The 16,221-nt window shown below is 40.8% G+C and overlaps 2 protein-coding genes across 6 annotated transcripts; one reads left to right on the forward strand and one right to left on the reverse strand.

Annotated features, from left to right (window-relative positions):
- Positions 1-1,639: 1,639 nt before the first annotated feature.
- si:ch211-161c3.6 (high mobility group AT-hook 2b) lies at positions 1,640-9,784 on the forward strand. Of its 2 annotated transcripts, none has more exons than XM_035630495.2 (6): positions 1,640-1,940; positions 3,977-4,177; positions 4,330-4,413; positions 5,958-6,008; positions 6,162-6,200; positions 8,122-9,784. In XM_035630495.2, the coding sequence occupies exons 2-6, from the start codon at positions 4,073-4,075 to the stop codon at positions 8,200-8,202; spliced, it is 360 nt and encodes a 119-aa protein (XP_035486388.1). In that variant the 5' UTR covers positions 1,640-1,940; positions 3,977-4,072; the 3' UTR covers positions 8,203-9,784. The 2 variants fall into 2 exon arrangements, with proteins under 2 accessions (XP_035486388.1, XP_035486390.1); XM_035630497.2 differs by lacking the exon at positions 1,640-1,940 and adding an exon at positions 3,734-3,876.
- Positions 9,785-11,708: 1,924 nt separating this feature from the next.
- si:ch211-161c3.5 (uncharacterized protein C3orf18 homolog) lies at positions 11,709-16,084 on the reverse strand. 4 transcript variants are annotated; one of them, XM_035630494.2, is made up of 7 exons: positions 15,710-16,084; positions 15,111-15,258; positions 14,431-14,854; positions 14,287-14,312; positions 13,731-13,860; positions 13,237-13,271; positions 11,709-12,323 (listed from the first exon to the last, which is right to left on the reverse strand). In XM_035630494.2, exons 3-6 carry the CDS (start codon positions 14,689-14,691, stop codon positions 13,266-13,268), a joined length of 423 nt encoding a protein of 140 aa, XP_035486387.1. In that variant the 5' UTR covers positions 14,692-14,854; positions 15,111-15,258; positions 15,710-16,084; the 3' UTR covers positions 11,709-12,323; positions 13,237-13,265. The 4 variants fall into 4 exon arrangements, with proteins under 4 accessions (XP_035486387.1, XP_035486386.1, XP_035486384.1 ...); XM_035630493.2 differs by having other exon boundaries at positions 11,709-13,271; XM_035630491.2 differs by lacking the exon at positions 13,237-13,271 and having other exon boundaries at positions 15,710-16,082.
- Between the last annotated feature and the right edge of the window lie 137 nt (positions 16,085-16,221).

Consider the following 16,221-nt stretch of genomic DNA (forward strand, 5'->3'; position numbering starts at 1 on the left):
AGCCTGCAGAAGGCCACTGAACTCTCTCACAACTCTCCAACTGACACACACACACACACACACACACAACTCTCTCATGTACCCCCCCACCCCTTCTCTCTTATTCCCCATTATGTTATATTTTTCTTTCTCTTAGTAATTTTCACACCAACGTTTTTTCTTTCATATTTTTCCTGAATAATCAGAAGATACTCTTTTCTTTTTCTTTTTGCAGAAATAGGAAATAATAACCGTGTAGACCGTGTTCACAGATAACTAACAATGGACAATTATCTCCCTCTTTTATATAGCATTTGTAAATGGAAGGTTGACAGTTAAGATTTTTTCTTTTTTGTTCACTTTCATTTAGTAATATTTAAGGTGGATTACTAATCAAATTCATATATGACTATCGGTTCTCAGCAACTGTTGACTAAAGCTTCTGGGAAAGCTGACTAAAACTTTTAATAAATGCTCAAGAAAAATATGCAAATGCTTTTTCTTTTATTATGTTTCTGCATCTTATGGTATTAACCAGAGAAACGAAGGCTGAATGAGATAGACATTTTTTTTCTATTGAAATCTGCCTGTTGATTATGATTCATTTTTGTGTCTAAATGTATTTTTCTGGTTTCACAGGATATATAAATCAGTCTGTGGATTTCTGGATCACATCAACAACAAAAAAACTGACTGCATAAATCCATTCAGATGAAGAGCTTCATCTTTGTACCTTTAAGCTTTATGTTTCTTGGTCCGATGCCAGCAATGCTCACCTGACATGACTCCAAGAACAGTGCAGCATTAGCTGTCCCTGGAATGTGTATTCACCGTGGTTCAAACATTTCCATCTGCATTTATCCAGTTTGAGCAAACTCACAAGGTTACCGCTTGGAAATCACAAAGACAAGAATAAATAAGTGCGTTCAATGTAAATGACAGAACAAAAGAATAATATATATTCTATTCTGAAAAAATCATAATAGAGGATATGATTTCCAATCATTCAATTTGTTAAATGTCATTAATCATTCAAATAAGAATGATTCATGACAATAACCGATCGGGGAATGACTCGAGAAAATAAAGGAGTATTGAAACACTTGAGATTGTTTATATGATTAAACATTTCACGTTCAGAAAATGAAATGAACTCCGTTTGCGCACAGTTTGTTCTCCGCCGCCTCTCGCTTTACGCGTGCGGAATGAACAGATCTAGACTTAAACAATTGACTGCTGCTTCGCAGACTTTGTTCCTAGAAACCCCATTTGATATTTCTGCCCTTTGTTCTGCCTATCCACTGTAGGTGGGGAGATAACAGCGGAGAGAGAGAGAGAGAGAGAGAGAGAGAGAGAGAGAGACCTCTGCTCACAACAAGTCCGTCCTCACCATCGTTCCTCCTCAAGCAAACGGAACTTTTTTTCCTGCTCCTGCTTCTGTGGAGGGGAACTTCCCAGCCCCCCGGCCCGGACCCCACTTTGGGAGCCCCGGAACCAGACTCTCGACCCTTGTGTCTCATGCCCGTCTCTTCTCCCCCTCTCTCTTTTCCTCTCTCTCAAGTGGGTGAGCTGCCTTTTTTTTCTTTTCTTTTTTTTTTTTTCTTTTCGGGGCGGGGTCCTGTGTCTCAACCCTCCTACCCTCGCTTTCTTTCTTGAAACATGCTTTAATAGAGAAAGTATGCAATGCATACTGCTCTGCTACAACCCCCCATTATAATGCAACCGGGGTATTCGTGACTGGACGTCTGGGGGGGATCACACACACACACACACACATTTCCGATTAGAGGAGGAAGGAGAGAGAGAGCGAGAGAGAGGGAGAGAGAGAGAGAGAGAGAGAGAGAGATTGCCCTTTCATTCCAGCCAATGAGACGGTCGATATACGAAGATTTTCGTGGTTGTGCAGGAGCACAAAGTGAGCTGAGTGTGAACTTCCAGGTGAAACTGCAAACCGAGCCAAGGTAAGTTCACCGAGCCTCCGCTGTCGTGGTGCCGCGTTCGGCGCTGCCTGCGCGGACACTGAGCATTACTCAGCCTCAACATGGAGCCTATAGCCCCGACGTATGTGTGTGTGTGTGTGTGTGTGTCTGGTAGGCAGGTTTGAGAGGAAAAGGCTTCTCTTTTTTTGCACCTGCGTGCCTCGCTCTCTGCCCCCTCTTTGTGAAGTTCCCCCGGATCTCGCTGGTTCATCCATGTCGGCGGACCTGTTCTCGCTCCAAAAAAACCCCAACACATTTGCGACCGATTGCGCAAGTGATGGACGCAGGGGGATGTAGTGTGTGTGTGTGTGTGTGTGTGTGTGTGTGTGTGTGCGTGCGCCGACCTTACGCTTTTTAAAAAAAGACCCTCTTGGTGGCCTCGAGTGTTTTCCTTCCACATGTGTCCAGTTGCTCCAGCCCGACGCGTGGATGGCTCAGACACAAAGGTTCGCTCCGGCGACGCTTTACGCACCACCTCGACGGGCCGTACGAGAGTGTGTTTTGATGGTTGCAATTGCCGCCCATGTGCAAAAAAAGTACATTCAGTCCCGTGCTTGCCTGGCGGCCGCAGCCGAGCGGCGGCGCGGTGCGGGACGGTGCGGCGCGGTGCGGGACGCTTGTTGTGCTTCTCCGAGAAGAGTTCGCGGGCGTCCGACGCACGTCGTGCATCTCATTTGGCGTTTCAATCGTAAACGAGCACGTCGCCTTTTCACCCAAATTGCTCTCGACTTCCTGCTTCGGCGCGGCCGATTTGATAGGCTGCGTTGGGAATTGGTGTTTTTGGCACATTCCTCCCGGAGCCATAAGGCGTCATGGTGATCGGCCACCTCGGGACGAGAGCCACAGAAAGAGCTTCGTGCTTCAGCTTCTCTACGAAACAGGTCGCCGATTTAGTGAAACAAAATATATCTAAGAAGTTACCACAACAAGATTTTTTTTATAGTTGGGTACTTGTTATTGATCAGGCCTGTGATCACCTGAAGCTGAAACTGTTAACTGATTAATTGGTCAGTCCACCAACAGAACACCAATCATCTATTTTCAACTAGTTGGATGGTCTATTAGTAGTGTCAGTGATTTGTCAAGCAAACACACCAGATGTGTCTGAGAGGACTTGGTGTCTGTCTCTGTCTCAGGCGACAGTAAATGGAATTTCTTTGGTTTCTGTCCTGGAGACATGTGGGGCACTTTTTCCACACTATTTTCTGACATTTTAATCCTGTAAAAAATGAATCAATTATTCACTTGGTCTACAAAAAGAAAAAAAGTCTAGCGCAGTTTCCTGAAGTCCAAGAGGATGGCCTCAGATGACTTGTTTACTGAGGCCAACAGTCCAAGACCTGGAGAGATTCAGTTTACTATCAAGCAGCAAATCCTCAAAAGTGAGAAGCCGGCACCAGAGAACTAAATTTGTTCAAACGATTCATTGATTAATCCGAATAGTTGCAATTTAACTGCGATTCATTTTTAATGTCTATTTGACTTATGCAAACTCAGATTCCTCCACAGTTTGTCATATTGTGGAGACTCTTACATTAAGATGCATGTAGTCACACTTTTGTTGTGTGTGCGTGTACTAGATTACTGTATCGGTGGCACCAGTTTTACTGTAATAGATGAAGCAGCATCAGCACACCCACCACGTGCTCTGAGAAATACCTCGCTGAGGGCAGATGAACAGCCAGCGTAGAGTACAGATGCAGATTTTGGATGGGAGATTGAGTTGTGAATATCTGTGCTACTTTTAGTCACTGCACACCACTCTCATGTTTCCCTGCATTTGCCAGACCCCTGTCTGTGTTTCCGATCAGCCGGGTGCCAAGGCTTATGTATGAGCAGTTCCCACGCTTGCTCCTGGAAGAAAAAAAAGAGTTCCGCGTGGTTCCTGTACATGGAGCACTGATTAAAACTCACCGTGGTAATTGTGCAAAACTGATCTAAAAACTGATTTAACTGATCGCGCCAACCTCTTCTAAATAGTCGTTTTTCTTCCACTCTTCCTTTGCTCACACCCACAGCTCCTGATTCTCAGGTCTTCTCCACCGTAAGCCCTCGAGGCCGCTCCTCCAGGCTTTGATGCCCACACTCTTGAAAGCAGGTGGACAGACGCAGGCATGAGTAACAGCGGGACCAAAGAGCCGTCTCCCCAGCCGAGCACTGCCCAGTCACCTCCTGAACCTCCGCGCAGGGGGAGGGGTCGGCCGAGGAAACAGCAGCAGGTAGGACTTGAGTCTTGAAATAGTGAATCTCAGCGGCTCTGTCCTTGACCTTAAATCTTTTATTCATTTATTTTTATTAAACAGTAAATTTACGGTTCTGCAATCGTTTTCATCTAGTTAGTTATGGCTCCGCATCCAATTGTACTCTACAGGAGCCTGTTGGACCCCCGACTCCAAAGCGACCGAGAGGACGACCGAAGGGCAGCAAGAACAAAGGCCCCAGAACTGCACCGAAGGTTGAGACTGACCAGTTATGATATGAAATACCTATTTTGACTTGAATTTCTGTATTTGTAGCAGCACTGTATGTGTCAGTGTTATAGCACCACAATCTACATTGCATTTCTTTTGAAAAACATTTTTTTGTTAAATCACAAGAATTTTGATTTTATTACATTAGAAAATATTATAGGAAAGAAATAATCATAAGTGAGTATTGACATATCTGTGACTTCTAACTTTAATCAAAATTACCTCTATCACTTGGTCTTAACAGGTTTATCTTTTCAGTGCATCTAACAGCTTGTCAACTAATATGACTTGAACCAAAAAACAATTAATGATATATATATATACATAAATATGTGTATAGTGTGGCAATCTCAGACTGAGAGGAGACATTATGTATGGTGAATATTTGACTTTTGACAGTTGACATAAATTGTGTTCATTATAATTCCTGTATGTGCTTTAACTCAAGTAAACATTTTGGATGCAGCTCTGTAACTAGTAGTGGAGTAATTCTACCTTATTTTTTTTATGTTTTGGTGTATTTGCTAAGAGTGCATAGGGTTTTATAAAAGAACAAAAAACACAACAGGAGATTTACAGGAGCTCAGTTCGTAATTATATATTTAATGAAGATGCACCTTTGAACCTCCTGTAAAGTTCATGTTCGAGGAACCTGCTGATTCTGGAGGAAAACTTGTTGAGCATCTTTCCATGCGAACCGGATGATTGGCAGGAGCGTCTTCTGCATTTGTAGCATGATGTAGATGTAGAGTATGACCCTGTGAGTCATCAACTGGTCTTGTCATGTACAGTACATGTGGAACAGTGACTTATGTCATTAGTTGGTTTTGTTGGGAGAGACACAGAGGGAACTCTTGAGCTAATGTCAAGTAGCTGAACTTGCTAAACTTGTTACAGCAGAGCTGTGACGACTTCCTATATGAGCCTGCATTTACACTTGTAAGTCACACGAATCCGTAGTTTGGGTTTGGAAACAATGAACATTTCTCAGAGGAGGCGGATAAAAAACAAAACAAAACATGCCATTATTATGTGCACTTATAAAGGTTGATATTTTACTGTTGTTTAAGAATCACGAACGCAGGCTGTGAGTTTGCGATTCATTTACATAAAAGCAGAGTCGTGCACAAGATCCTATTCAATTGCCAGGTATGAATATCGCTGAACATATTGATATTTCAGAGGATGATTTGAAATGGAGAAAAGTCGTTTGTTCCCCATCTTATCACCCGAGGAGTTTTGTTGCAGTTCTGGACAGTGCTAACCACGCAAGACATTTAACTTGTGCTTGTAAAATGATATCTTAGTTTTTTTACAAATGGCTTTTTAAAGTTATGCTACAATCTCGTGAACAGACTTTATGTAGCTCCTATGAGAAATGTGCCCCACTGACTGACAGAATTCTGGCCTAAAAGTCTGAAAAAATTGAGTTTTCAAATGAAAACTGTTAGTCAGTATTAGATATGTTATATTAATATGATTGTAAAAATATGAACCTCTCTTTAACCACTCTTCTGTTCTTCCACAGAAAGTAGAGCCTGTTGGGGAGAGACGGCCGCGTGGGCGACCGAGGAAATGGGTATGGTGCAATCATTTACACTTCCACACTGTACATCATGGAGTTAACTGTAAATATATCATATGTGTTCAAAGCAGTCAATGTTTTTGTGCAATGCAGCAGCTGTCCGGCCCTTCATTAATGTTTCATTCGTGTTGCCGCCTCTCTCCACAGCCTCAGAAAGTGGTTCAAGAAGTAACTGAAGAGCAGCAGGTGAGGAAAACGAAAATCTTTAGGGTGGTTCAGTTTGGTTTTGATGTAAGCCACAGGTTTCATCCACTAAAAATGACTTTGCTTTGATTTATTTTAAACGACTGAAATCAGGTCTGTGTTTTCAAGTGACGGTTAAGACATTTTTATGTCGCGCTCTCTGACATAAGGGGCCACGTTCCTCGTTAAATATTATTTGGCTCATAATCTGGGTTTGTCAAATGATAAAAGAATCATGAAGCACTAAATCATTCAGTCCTATGTGTGTGAACACGCTTTCCAATATAATGCTCCTCAACTGCAGATTTGCCAAATCATTTTCACCATTTAGTGGTTTGGGGTTTTTGGTTGTTTTTTTTGCAAAGAAGAAGCTACTGTTACAGCAGACTGAAGTCACTTAGAGAGCTTTGAGTGTGGAGTCTTGCAGCCTAAGATCGACAGAAATCACATTTTGTGTCACATTCACGTCTTTTGACTAATATCAGCCTCATTTTTTACATGTACGACTTGTAGTCGTGTTCATCTCCAGAGATGATCTCATTCAACTGTTGGTGAACGTCATGAAGCTTGTCTCATGTTCAGCATCAACATTTTAGGTGAACTCAAAAGCCCTTTGTTTTCCCATGAAAGTGAGGCTGCGGCCAACAAACCAGGTCTGACATGATTTCAATTGGACCACTTTACACCCAGGCGGCAGTTTAATAGATACATGTAGCCGAAGATGATGCTTTGTCACACTGAGAGCTGTTTCTAATATTTAGCGAACAAAATGGACAAAGTCCTGGAAAGAGCTCTCCGTAACGCGTCACAATTCCACAGCATGACAAACAAACGGAGTCCAAAATGAGCATTAAGTAGGGCCAAATGTCTCCAAAACACTTTCAACGAAAACAATATAATGAATTTATTGTACCCTTCATTTACCATAGCTTTCGTGGGGATGGGATTTATTTCAGAATCATTTTTTCTTATTTTATCATTTATAGTAGAGAGAGTACAGAGAAACACAAGGAGAGAGAGTGTGTACGTATATTTGTCTTTTCTTATAGAATCTAGTAAAGCTAAATGCAAAACCATACCATACAAAACCACACTAATATATTTATATTTTGTATCTTGCATTTTTACACCTCATGTTTCTTTGTTCTATCCTTGTTTTTCCACACCACTCGTTTAGCATGTATTACCTCATCTTTTGACACTGTATCAAACAAATATTGTGTAAAACGGCTCACATAACTGTTGCTTTGGCACATTCACCGTAAATAGCAAACAACCCTCGTGTCCCTTGTGCTTTTACGTAAACTGACTTCATGAGGACATGACGAATTCTTGGAAATGCACAGATAGCATTGTTGAATTCCCCGGATACACCTCCAAACATCCTTTTGTGACATCCAGTTTTGGCGTATATGTACACCTCGAGTTTCTCAGAAACGTTGGTCCTTTTTTATAGCCGTCTCGTTCGTTTCTCAAACGCAAAATATTGCACAACTTTTATCACCAAAGCGGGACAGTTCTCTTGACGCCCCTCGTCTGCCTTATCGCATCCTCCCCACTGAGCAGTTTGTCAAAGAGGTTAAGATGCTTCAAGAACTGAAACTGTTGAGACAGACTCCCTTTCTCAGACGCACGCATGCGAAGGGGAAGAATGAGTCAATGTAGAGAGGGGAAACCTGATCTAACTGCTCTCTTCCTCTGTCTTCTCGGTTTCCTGACATAACCGTCATCTTCCTCACATTTCTAGGTCTGACAGCTGGACCCACTTCCCCGCACGCAATCACTCAATGAAATTTTTTACACACGTTTTTGCATTTGCGTGTTCTTTCTAGTATTGATTCATCACCTTGCGCACATTGAGTCAGTGGACTGTAAGAGATCGGGCAATAACAGAACAACTGCTTTTGCTCCCCTGCTGTTCCAGAGCTCCTCAGAAGAGGCTGAGGAGGGTCCCTCGCAGCCCTCGTCATCTCAGGTTCCAGCAGCACAGGAGGAAGGGGAGTAGATAGGGCACCTCTCTACCTACCTCAAGGTTTGCCCTCAAACAAACAGGGGTACAATCTGACTCCTATCTGTGATGAGGATTCAAGAACACACAGACATATACACACACACACACACACACACACACACAAAAAATCATTGCAGACAGTGGTTTCGTCTCAAATGGAAAACTCAACCCTGGATTAGTCCGTTCACTTGGTTAACATTTCTGTTTTAACAATGAAGAATTTGATCATTGCATTGGGCTTTTTATATGTCTTAGTCTTAAAGCAATAGTTTTCACATTTTGAAAAATACGCTCTGTTGCTCTGCAGGAAAATCAAGTTGTATTCAGACATGAATTCTGGAAAATGTCCGCAAATTTGGGTCTGGGCCTTTTCTGCAGTTTGCCTTTCACATGTGAAGAACGCAGCAGGAACATTTGTGGACATTTGCGTTCTCGCATACAGCCTCTCCGAAGAAGTAGTTCAGGAAATGTCCGGACTTCAGTACATGTCTGAAAGCAGCCTAAGCGTACTATCCAAATTGTTGGACTATTCCTTTAAGAAGGCCTTGCTTTCCTGAGCCCCTCAGCCTTCGTTGTGTGTGTGTGCGTGCGTGCGTGCGTGCGTGCATGCGTGGAGGGGACAGGATCGCAGGCTGAGGGTCAAGAAAAAGAAAAAGAGGAACCAAACTGATCCGTTTTATGGAAACGTGTTTTCTAAATGAAGTGTCATGAATCCTCACATGAAGCGGGAGCAAGGCGTGACATTTTTAATGTTACAGTATAAACATGTGCGCTGAAGTTATCGTAATGAAAGTAGATGTGAAAGGTGTTATTACGAAATGAAATATCCGACGTTTGAGGAGAAAAAGGTCTTGTGTTCCTTGCATTGGATTACATTTACGCATTCAGATTTTTAATAACCTCAGTGAAATGCATTTTTCCCTTCCAGCCAGCAGCTAGTTTGAGAAGAAGAAATGCCCAAAGGTTTAAATGGATATCTCATTTAAGATAAACCTTTCATGCATACTTTAGTCAACAACAGTGTTGACAAGTCATTTTACCACACTCAGGATTTCACTATTACAGTGCTTTTACACACCATATTGAAACCTCAGGTACAAAACTATTCAGGAACATGTTGTCGGTCTACTCAGTAATAATTTTTGTGCTGTGTTTGTTGTGCATTTCTGATCTGTGTTTGACATTACCAGTATGCCTTGATACAAAGACCTCATTTAAACCTCAGTTACGCTCAGTTTCTTAATCTCCCATTCTACCTCAGTAACACAAAAAGACAGGAAATCTCCAACAAAGTCATTCTCAACAGTGACACACACACACACACACACACACACACACTTAAAATAAACAAACACACAGGTTCATGTGCAGATACACCAAACAGACAGGCAAAGGGTTTTCAGGCGTCTACTCACAAACAAACACACAGACATCACACTGCAGTAGAGGATTGTACAGATAACAGCATCAGTGTCAATTATGTAAAAAAAAAAAAAACAAGGTAATTGTTAAAAGATGATGTGAGACTTGGTTTTGTTCTCCTGGGAAATAAAATGCAGCCAATAGTTTACAACAACTTGATGAAATACTTGCTTTTTTCGGGTGTAGTTCTGTATGAAATACTTGTTTGTTTGTTTGTTTTTGGGTCTGATACTACATCATGTATTCTCAAATGCGTACACTGAAAATTGTATGTGACACTCACTTTTTAATTCATGTGATTTGTAAGGAAGGGCAGCAAATAACCACACGGTGTTGAAATACACGAGTTATGGAAAACGACAAGAAAACAAGAGTAACGTTGTATGAAAATTGCCAAATGAACTCTGGGTAATTAATTAATATCTTGTATTGTAATGACCCCAGTTGTACCTTATTTTCTTATGTGGCCATTAAAAGCACGACTAACTTTTGTTGACCGACAACCGCTGTGGTCACAATGAGACAATACTGGTTTAATGCTAAATTTTAAAATATCATGTAACAGTATCACAAGTAGAAGGTACAGTAACAGCTGCCATAGCTGACTGGTCTTATTAATTCAACTTTTCATTTATGGTTTCTCCTTCAAAAGTTACAGTCTTGCTTTCAAAGGTCAGCTCGCCCGAAATTATGAAAACACAGTAATTTTCTCACTAATCTCTAGTAGTTTCCAATCAAGCAGGTAGTTTGGGTTTTATTTGGTCAAGTTTTAAGATATCTGTCTCTTAGACACAATGGAAATGTATTGTCATGCTCATGGTGTTGGGGAACAAAGAAAACCACCTGCATGACTAGATGAGTAACATTTTAACTGTTAACATTTAATGTAATTTGGGAAACCCAAGCTTTAAGGTTGACTAATTACAAAAAACTAGTATATTTCATCTGTAATGAATCAGTAATAATTTAGCATTTATTCTTTATTTAGCCATTTAACAACTAGTCATATAGTAATACTGGTATTTTGGAGGGTTTTTTTACATAGATTACCAAATGGTTTTGTTTAAAATAATCAAAGGTAAAGAGGTTTCCAGCCTCCAGTCTGTTTTTGATCAAATGTTTTTGAGACTTTATTGGTAAGAGTTTCTTCACTTACTGTAAACTGAAAGACAAATGCAAAACGTTCAACTTCATTAGATTCTGCCCTTTGTGACACATAAACCACCATAGACTACATATCACTTGCTAGTTGTTTATTAGATGACTTGAATATCAACCATTTACTGTATACTGTATATCAAGTGTTTATTCACTAAAAACGTGCTTATGTTATCACTGATGATATGTTGTATCCCGATAATTTTATGTATTTCAGCATTGTTTACTAAATTGCTGCCAGAAGAGCTTAGTTCATTTACAGATGTTTTTCTCGTTCAACTGCTTTGACTTAATGTTGTGTTTTTGTGCCCTCTGGACTACCTCTGAAAACAAACAAGCCTGGGTCATCTGAGGGAACTTTTCATCAGTTGTATCTGAAATTTTCCATCAGACCCTCGGGCGACATGGATGAAATCTTGAAATAACTCTCAAAACTATAGTGCTGTCGTAGTCCACTCATCTCAACTCACTACATCCATGTCACCATAAGTGAATGGAAGTCAGCCTGAAGGGTGCCTCTTAATTTCTACTACAGCTGAGTCAATGTTTGTTATTTTACGCAAGCTGTGTCTGGATATTTACTCTCTATATGGGGACAACGTTTTTTTATGTGATCTTACTGAAAGTGATATATTTACATACAGTACTTGATCCATTTTCAACTATTGAAAAGTTGAAGTGTAACTTGAGAAATCCTATTTCATGCCTTACTCTTAACACCATTTTTCTAGTGATATTATTGATGTGCCCTCATCCACTTCTTTAATTGAACTCACGAACCTGTGATATGTATTTTGTTATGATTCTTTACCATGTGATGTATGTTATTCTGCTTCTTTATCGCTTATCAATAAAATATCACACCTACCACCTCTTTTCTTACAGATTTGTACAACAGTACACTTTTTTTTGTTTCCAGATTGGCTTAAATAGTTTTAATGCATACAGACAGAATCAGTCCTTCATTACTCAAGAAAAACAGAATGAATGGGGCAGGTCACTCGGGCATGGTGACACATCTAGTGTTCAAGCTTGTCAAAATCAGAAAAAAGCACAAATTTACACTCCTTTCATTTCACACATGGAAGTAGATATCGAAGCTCTGAGGAACTTCACCGAAAAGCTACCAAACATTTCGACAACAGTGACAAAACAAGATTTTTAAGAAAAGTGCATCGCAATGCCTTTGTGCGCCAAATGATAACAGTGCAAGATCACATGTGATGCTTCCCTTCGTGCCCCCTTTCATACATACATGCACCCAAAATGTACTTTTAAAACCACCGCCATTTCACATACAAAGTTGCAGTGATTAAAAACCTTTACCACAGCTCCAGTTGTTCCCAAAAAAACAGTCCAGTTTTCCCTCCTGGTTTCCTTCCTGAGCGACAAGTCTATGTCTCAGTGAGGCTCGTGGGCACCGAACACTGAAATAAACTAATGGAAGAGAAGTGTTAAGCGTTGAGAGCTTTGGCTACATCTGTGAAGACCAGACGACTGGGCCTTTGTGTGGTCCCCTGGGAGGTTGTGAGAGTCTGCAGCAGGACAAATAAGAGATAAACTTTAGTGATGTTATTATAACTTGGTGACTCCTTTAACTGTTAGATAAAAAGAAAAAGCATTGTTAACAGCTTGTTATCCCAGCACGTGCAACTTATATTTAAAATTTTCCAATATGTTTAGCATACATGTAGAATTTTTATGTGGCTAGATATATTTATAAATTCAAGTATAAGTATAAAAATAAACGTGATGCTAAAATTCGTTGATTACCGATCATTGTGCGGCTGGACACACTGTCTCACTATGCAATGCATGTCAGAAATAGGGTTTGACAATAAAAGAATCTTAACTCTTAAGATCCACTCTGAGGTTTTTTCCAGACCTTTTAACCACTTCATGGTTCTCATCATTGAGTTTGGTGTCTTGTAATGGATTAGGTTCAGTTGTCATCACATGTGAGATACAGTTTAAAAGCTTTGGCAGAAGCTTGTGAGTGGACTGTGACCTTCCTGTCAAAATGAATTTTCACACTCAAATAAATAAAATAAAACTGAACTTAAATGGGGTTTTTTTTCTTCAGTACTAGTGTACTAGTGTAATAGTGGCCTATGACATTTGATTTCTTTTTTAATAACAACGTTTTGTACTTATTTGCTGTTCATACATGTGGCATCTGAATGTTTGATGTGTTTAGTTGAGGGATCACAAAGGAAAAGATGTGAAAGAAAAGACTGATGTAAATTCAAGGGTAATGATTTTCAGGGTGCTGGTGTATGTCCACTGTGAGATTTGACTTAAAGACAGATTAGAAAATGATATTGTCTATATAAGCTACAAGTTTTTGGTTTGAGATACAGAAGTGATGATAGCCTTAATGAGAATGGGGATTGTGAGGAAAAAAAGAGGTTTAGAGATGGTTCAAAAGACACTCGGGTTATACTTTACCATGTTCGCCTTTTACTGTAATGCCATAGTCAAAACTTTAAAGAAAACAAGGTGAACAAAAAAGATCAATTATGACAAAAAAAACAGAACATACAAGAACAAAACTATTTTCGACAGTGTAAATTACTTAAATGAAGCATTAATATACCTAAATAGAATAATCCGGAAAAATTTAAAAGGTTCATCAAAATAAAAATGTAAAATAAACATACAAACATTATTAAATACATCTAACACATCAAAGTCAAAACTGCCACAAGAAGCATTGCAAAGTGTCCAGCTTGGGCACAGAAATGATTAGAAAAATATATAACATCACACTTTGGTGTGTTAGCGGTGATGAGGGAGACAAGGACTCTATGACTCTGCTCACAGTTTTACATTCGTGTCTATTTAGGAATATTAAAATTTGTGAATGGGAGCTCTTAGAGATAAAGGATTCACGTCATGTATATAAATAAGAAAAATGTTAACCCAAACACTTTCTGGCCTACCTTGGCATTGGGACCTGTGAGGCTGCCTTCCCGACCGTGGTCCAGTAGTTCTTGTTCCAACAGGTCATCTTGTTCTTCAGCCGGGTCAAAGTTGTACATGGGCATGAGCTGGTGCCTCAGCTTCTCCAGCCTGCATGACCAGAGATTTCAGGTGAGGACCAAGTCGCAGCTAAGTTAGAAGATAACGTCGAGAGTAAAAATGATCCAAAATGTAATTTTGGGTAACCTCTAGTCTACTGCCCTCTGTGCATATGTAGCCTGCTGTTTCCTATTAACAGTATCTGTATAAGGGAGCAATGCTTGAAATTTGAATTGGTTTAGGAATATGGAGCCATGTGGACACAAAATAAAGGAAAACATTAAAGATTTAAATTAAATTTTGACATGGGACTCCGCTACAAGACTTGGTCACAAAATGGTAACAACAAGGAAAGATAATCTCATAGCAAAGGCGATAATACTGTGATTAAATGATCGAAATTGACACGCAGTGAATTTTGGCACCATGGTTGCCTGCCTTGCCTCGTTGATGGATCAGCAAATAATATAATCTTACCGCTTCCTTTTCCGGATATACAGCATCTAGAATGTAGAGAGACAAGATATAATCAGAAAGAGAAAGAAGTAGTGTTAAAAATAATGAAAAAAGGAAACTTATAATAATGGGAGATTAAAATGAAATATTTAATTTATTCCTTACTATTGCCACTGCTAAGCCAATGACGGTGATGATGCCAAAGGGCACAAGAACCATTCCCATTCCAGAGCCCTCGATCAGCACTTCCGGAAACGTGGTGGCGTTGAAGCTGGTCTCGTTTGTTGTTATGGTAACAGTCATTAATGTTGCCCTGGAGCTGATATTGTCTCTGGTGCTCGTGTCCATTGAGAAGAAGGGGATTGTGGTGGTCTTGGCAGATGTGGAGACAAAACTCGTGGTTGTCTTAGCTGCGGTTACAGCCATGTTCAGGTGTAACTGTCCCAACTGTGGGATGAATTTCGTGGACGTTATGTCGCTCAGTCACTAGTGTGTCTCATGGTCGACATTGAGGTCGTCCCTCTGGTCTGGGGTCCGCGGAACCATTCATGAACCTTTGGCTGTCTGATCTGGAGAATAAAACCTTAAACTAACACAAAAAAAGAAAAACAGTGTAATGAAAAGATGATCTAGAAAAAATGTTAAAATGTCCTTTCTGTTTTTGCCTCTGTGCCGGGATGATTTGCTTAAAGCTTTGTGAAAGAAATCAAACATTTCAGTTTTGACACACCCCAACCTCGATTTCATTCAAACCATGGCCCACTGGCTTGTGGTGGCTGTTTTGGGCAGGATGTGGGCAGCAGAGACACATGAGGAAACTTGATAAAATGGAGAGGAATACTAACCACGCAAACTGTAACGTGCACTGTGAGGAAAAGTAGTTGGTGGTGCGTTCAAACGACAGAGTCAAACAGAGCGACTCCAAAAATATCCGCTGCATCCAAGACTCGGTACATGTGCCTCCCGCCCCCACACAGACGTACTGCACACATCCTATGAGAGTGAACAGTGTTTCTCCTGAAGATGTACAGTTTGAGAAAAAAACAACATGTGCATGCTTTTCTATTTTAAAGCAGGGCTATACGGTGACACAGGAAGGCAGTGAAAATAGACATATGATCCTTTCCTCTCCCCTTAGTGCATCCTGTCTGCTTATGCTCTTAACGAGGAACATGTGAAGCTGAGGCAAACAACCAATGAAAAGCAAAGGCTGGATTCAGTCATTTGCTGTTGTCAGGTTAATAATCGCTGTAACGCATAGAGCCTGCAACAATTTACATGCTCATCCAAATCTGTTTATGCTCTTAACTGATACATAGCATGTTATTTTTAGTCAAGATGGACGGTATCTCAGCTGTCCTGTACAAACAGCTGAGCTACTAATCCTTCCAACGTGACCGGGTCGTCCTACATGTGTCCTCTCAGATTAGAGATGCAGACGTACCTTAACGTGTGTCATGCATGAGTTCGGAAGTGAGCTGCAGCACGCCGGGGCCGGCTAGAGAAGGGAAATTTTCATTGGAAGAGGTAGCATTTCCTCCAGTGTCTGCCCCTCCTCCTCCTCCTCTTCTGCTTCCCCCCTTTAGCAATGCAGGTACTGCACAGGCTGTTTACATTGACAAAAGAGCCATTTTCTCCAAAGATGGACTCCACATACTGAAGTAACCCGACCCCTGCAGCCTGCAAGAGATCCCTTTCCTGTTCTCCAATAGCCTCCGAGGATCTACTACCCCCGTCTTGCCCTTTCTTGAATTTCACACAGCAGAGGCTGCTCCAGGGATGCTGCAAACAGAGATCAGTGCGGCAAGCTCCCTCCCCCTTCACTGTGCAATTGGTCTAACGGCTTCGGGATGATGAACGCGGTTGGCCCCCTGAGCTGTCTGTAAGGTTTTGCAGGGATGAAAATGGGATTTAACGGCCCTGCACACCAGATGCTGTCAGACCCATGTGAATGAC

This window comes from Scophthalmus maximus, chromosome 6, assembly GCF_022379125.1.
Source record: "Scophthalmus maximus strain ysfricsl-2021 chromosome 6, ASM2237912v1, whole genome shotgun sequence".
Taxonomy (NCBI): domain Eukaryota; kingdom Metazoa; phylum Chordata; class Actinopteri; order Pleuronectiformes; family Scophthalmidae; genus Scophthalmus; species Scophthalmus maximus.

Coding starts and splice junctions, on each gene's coding strand:
- si:ch211-161c3.5 (XM_035630492.2), bottom strand. CDS start 14,691: ATGGCTGTAACCGCAGCTAAGACAACCACGAGTTTTGTCTCCACATCT. Junction 14,313..14,430: donor TTGGCTTAGCAGTGGCAATA/GTAAGGAATAAA, acceptor TCTACATTCTAG/ATGCTGTATATCCGGAAAAG. Junction 13,861..14,286: donor TATATCCGGAAAAGGAAGCG/GTAAGATTATAT, acceptor CTGGTCATGCAG/GCTGGAGAAGCTGAGGCACC.
- si:ch211-161c3.6 (XM_035630495.2), top strand. CDS start 4,073: ATGAGTAACAGCGGGACCAAAGAGCCGTCTCCCCAGCCGAGCACTGCC. Junction 4,414..5,957: donor GCCCCAGAACTGCACCGAAG/GTTGAGACTGAC, acceptor GTTCTTCCACAG/AAAGTAGAGCCTGTTGGGGA. Junction 6,009..6,161: donor GTGGGCGACCGAGGAAATGG/GTATGGTGCAAT, acceptor CTCTCTCCACAG/CCTCAGAAAGTGGTTCAAGA.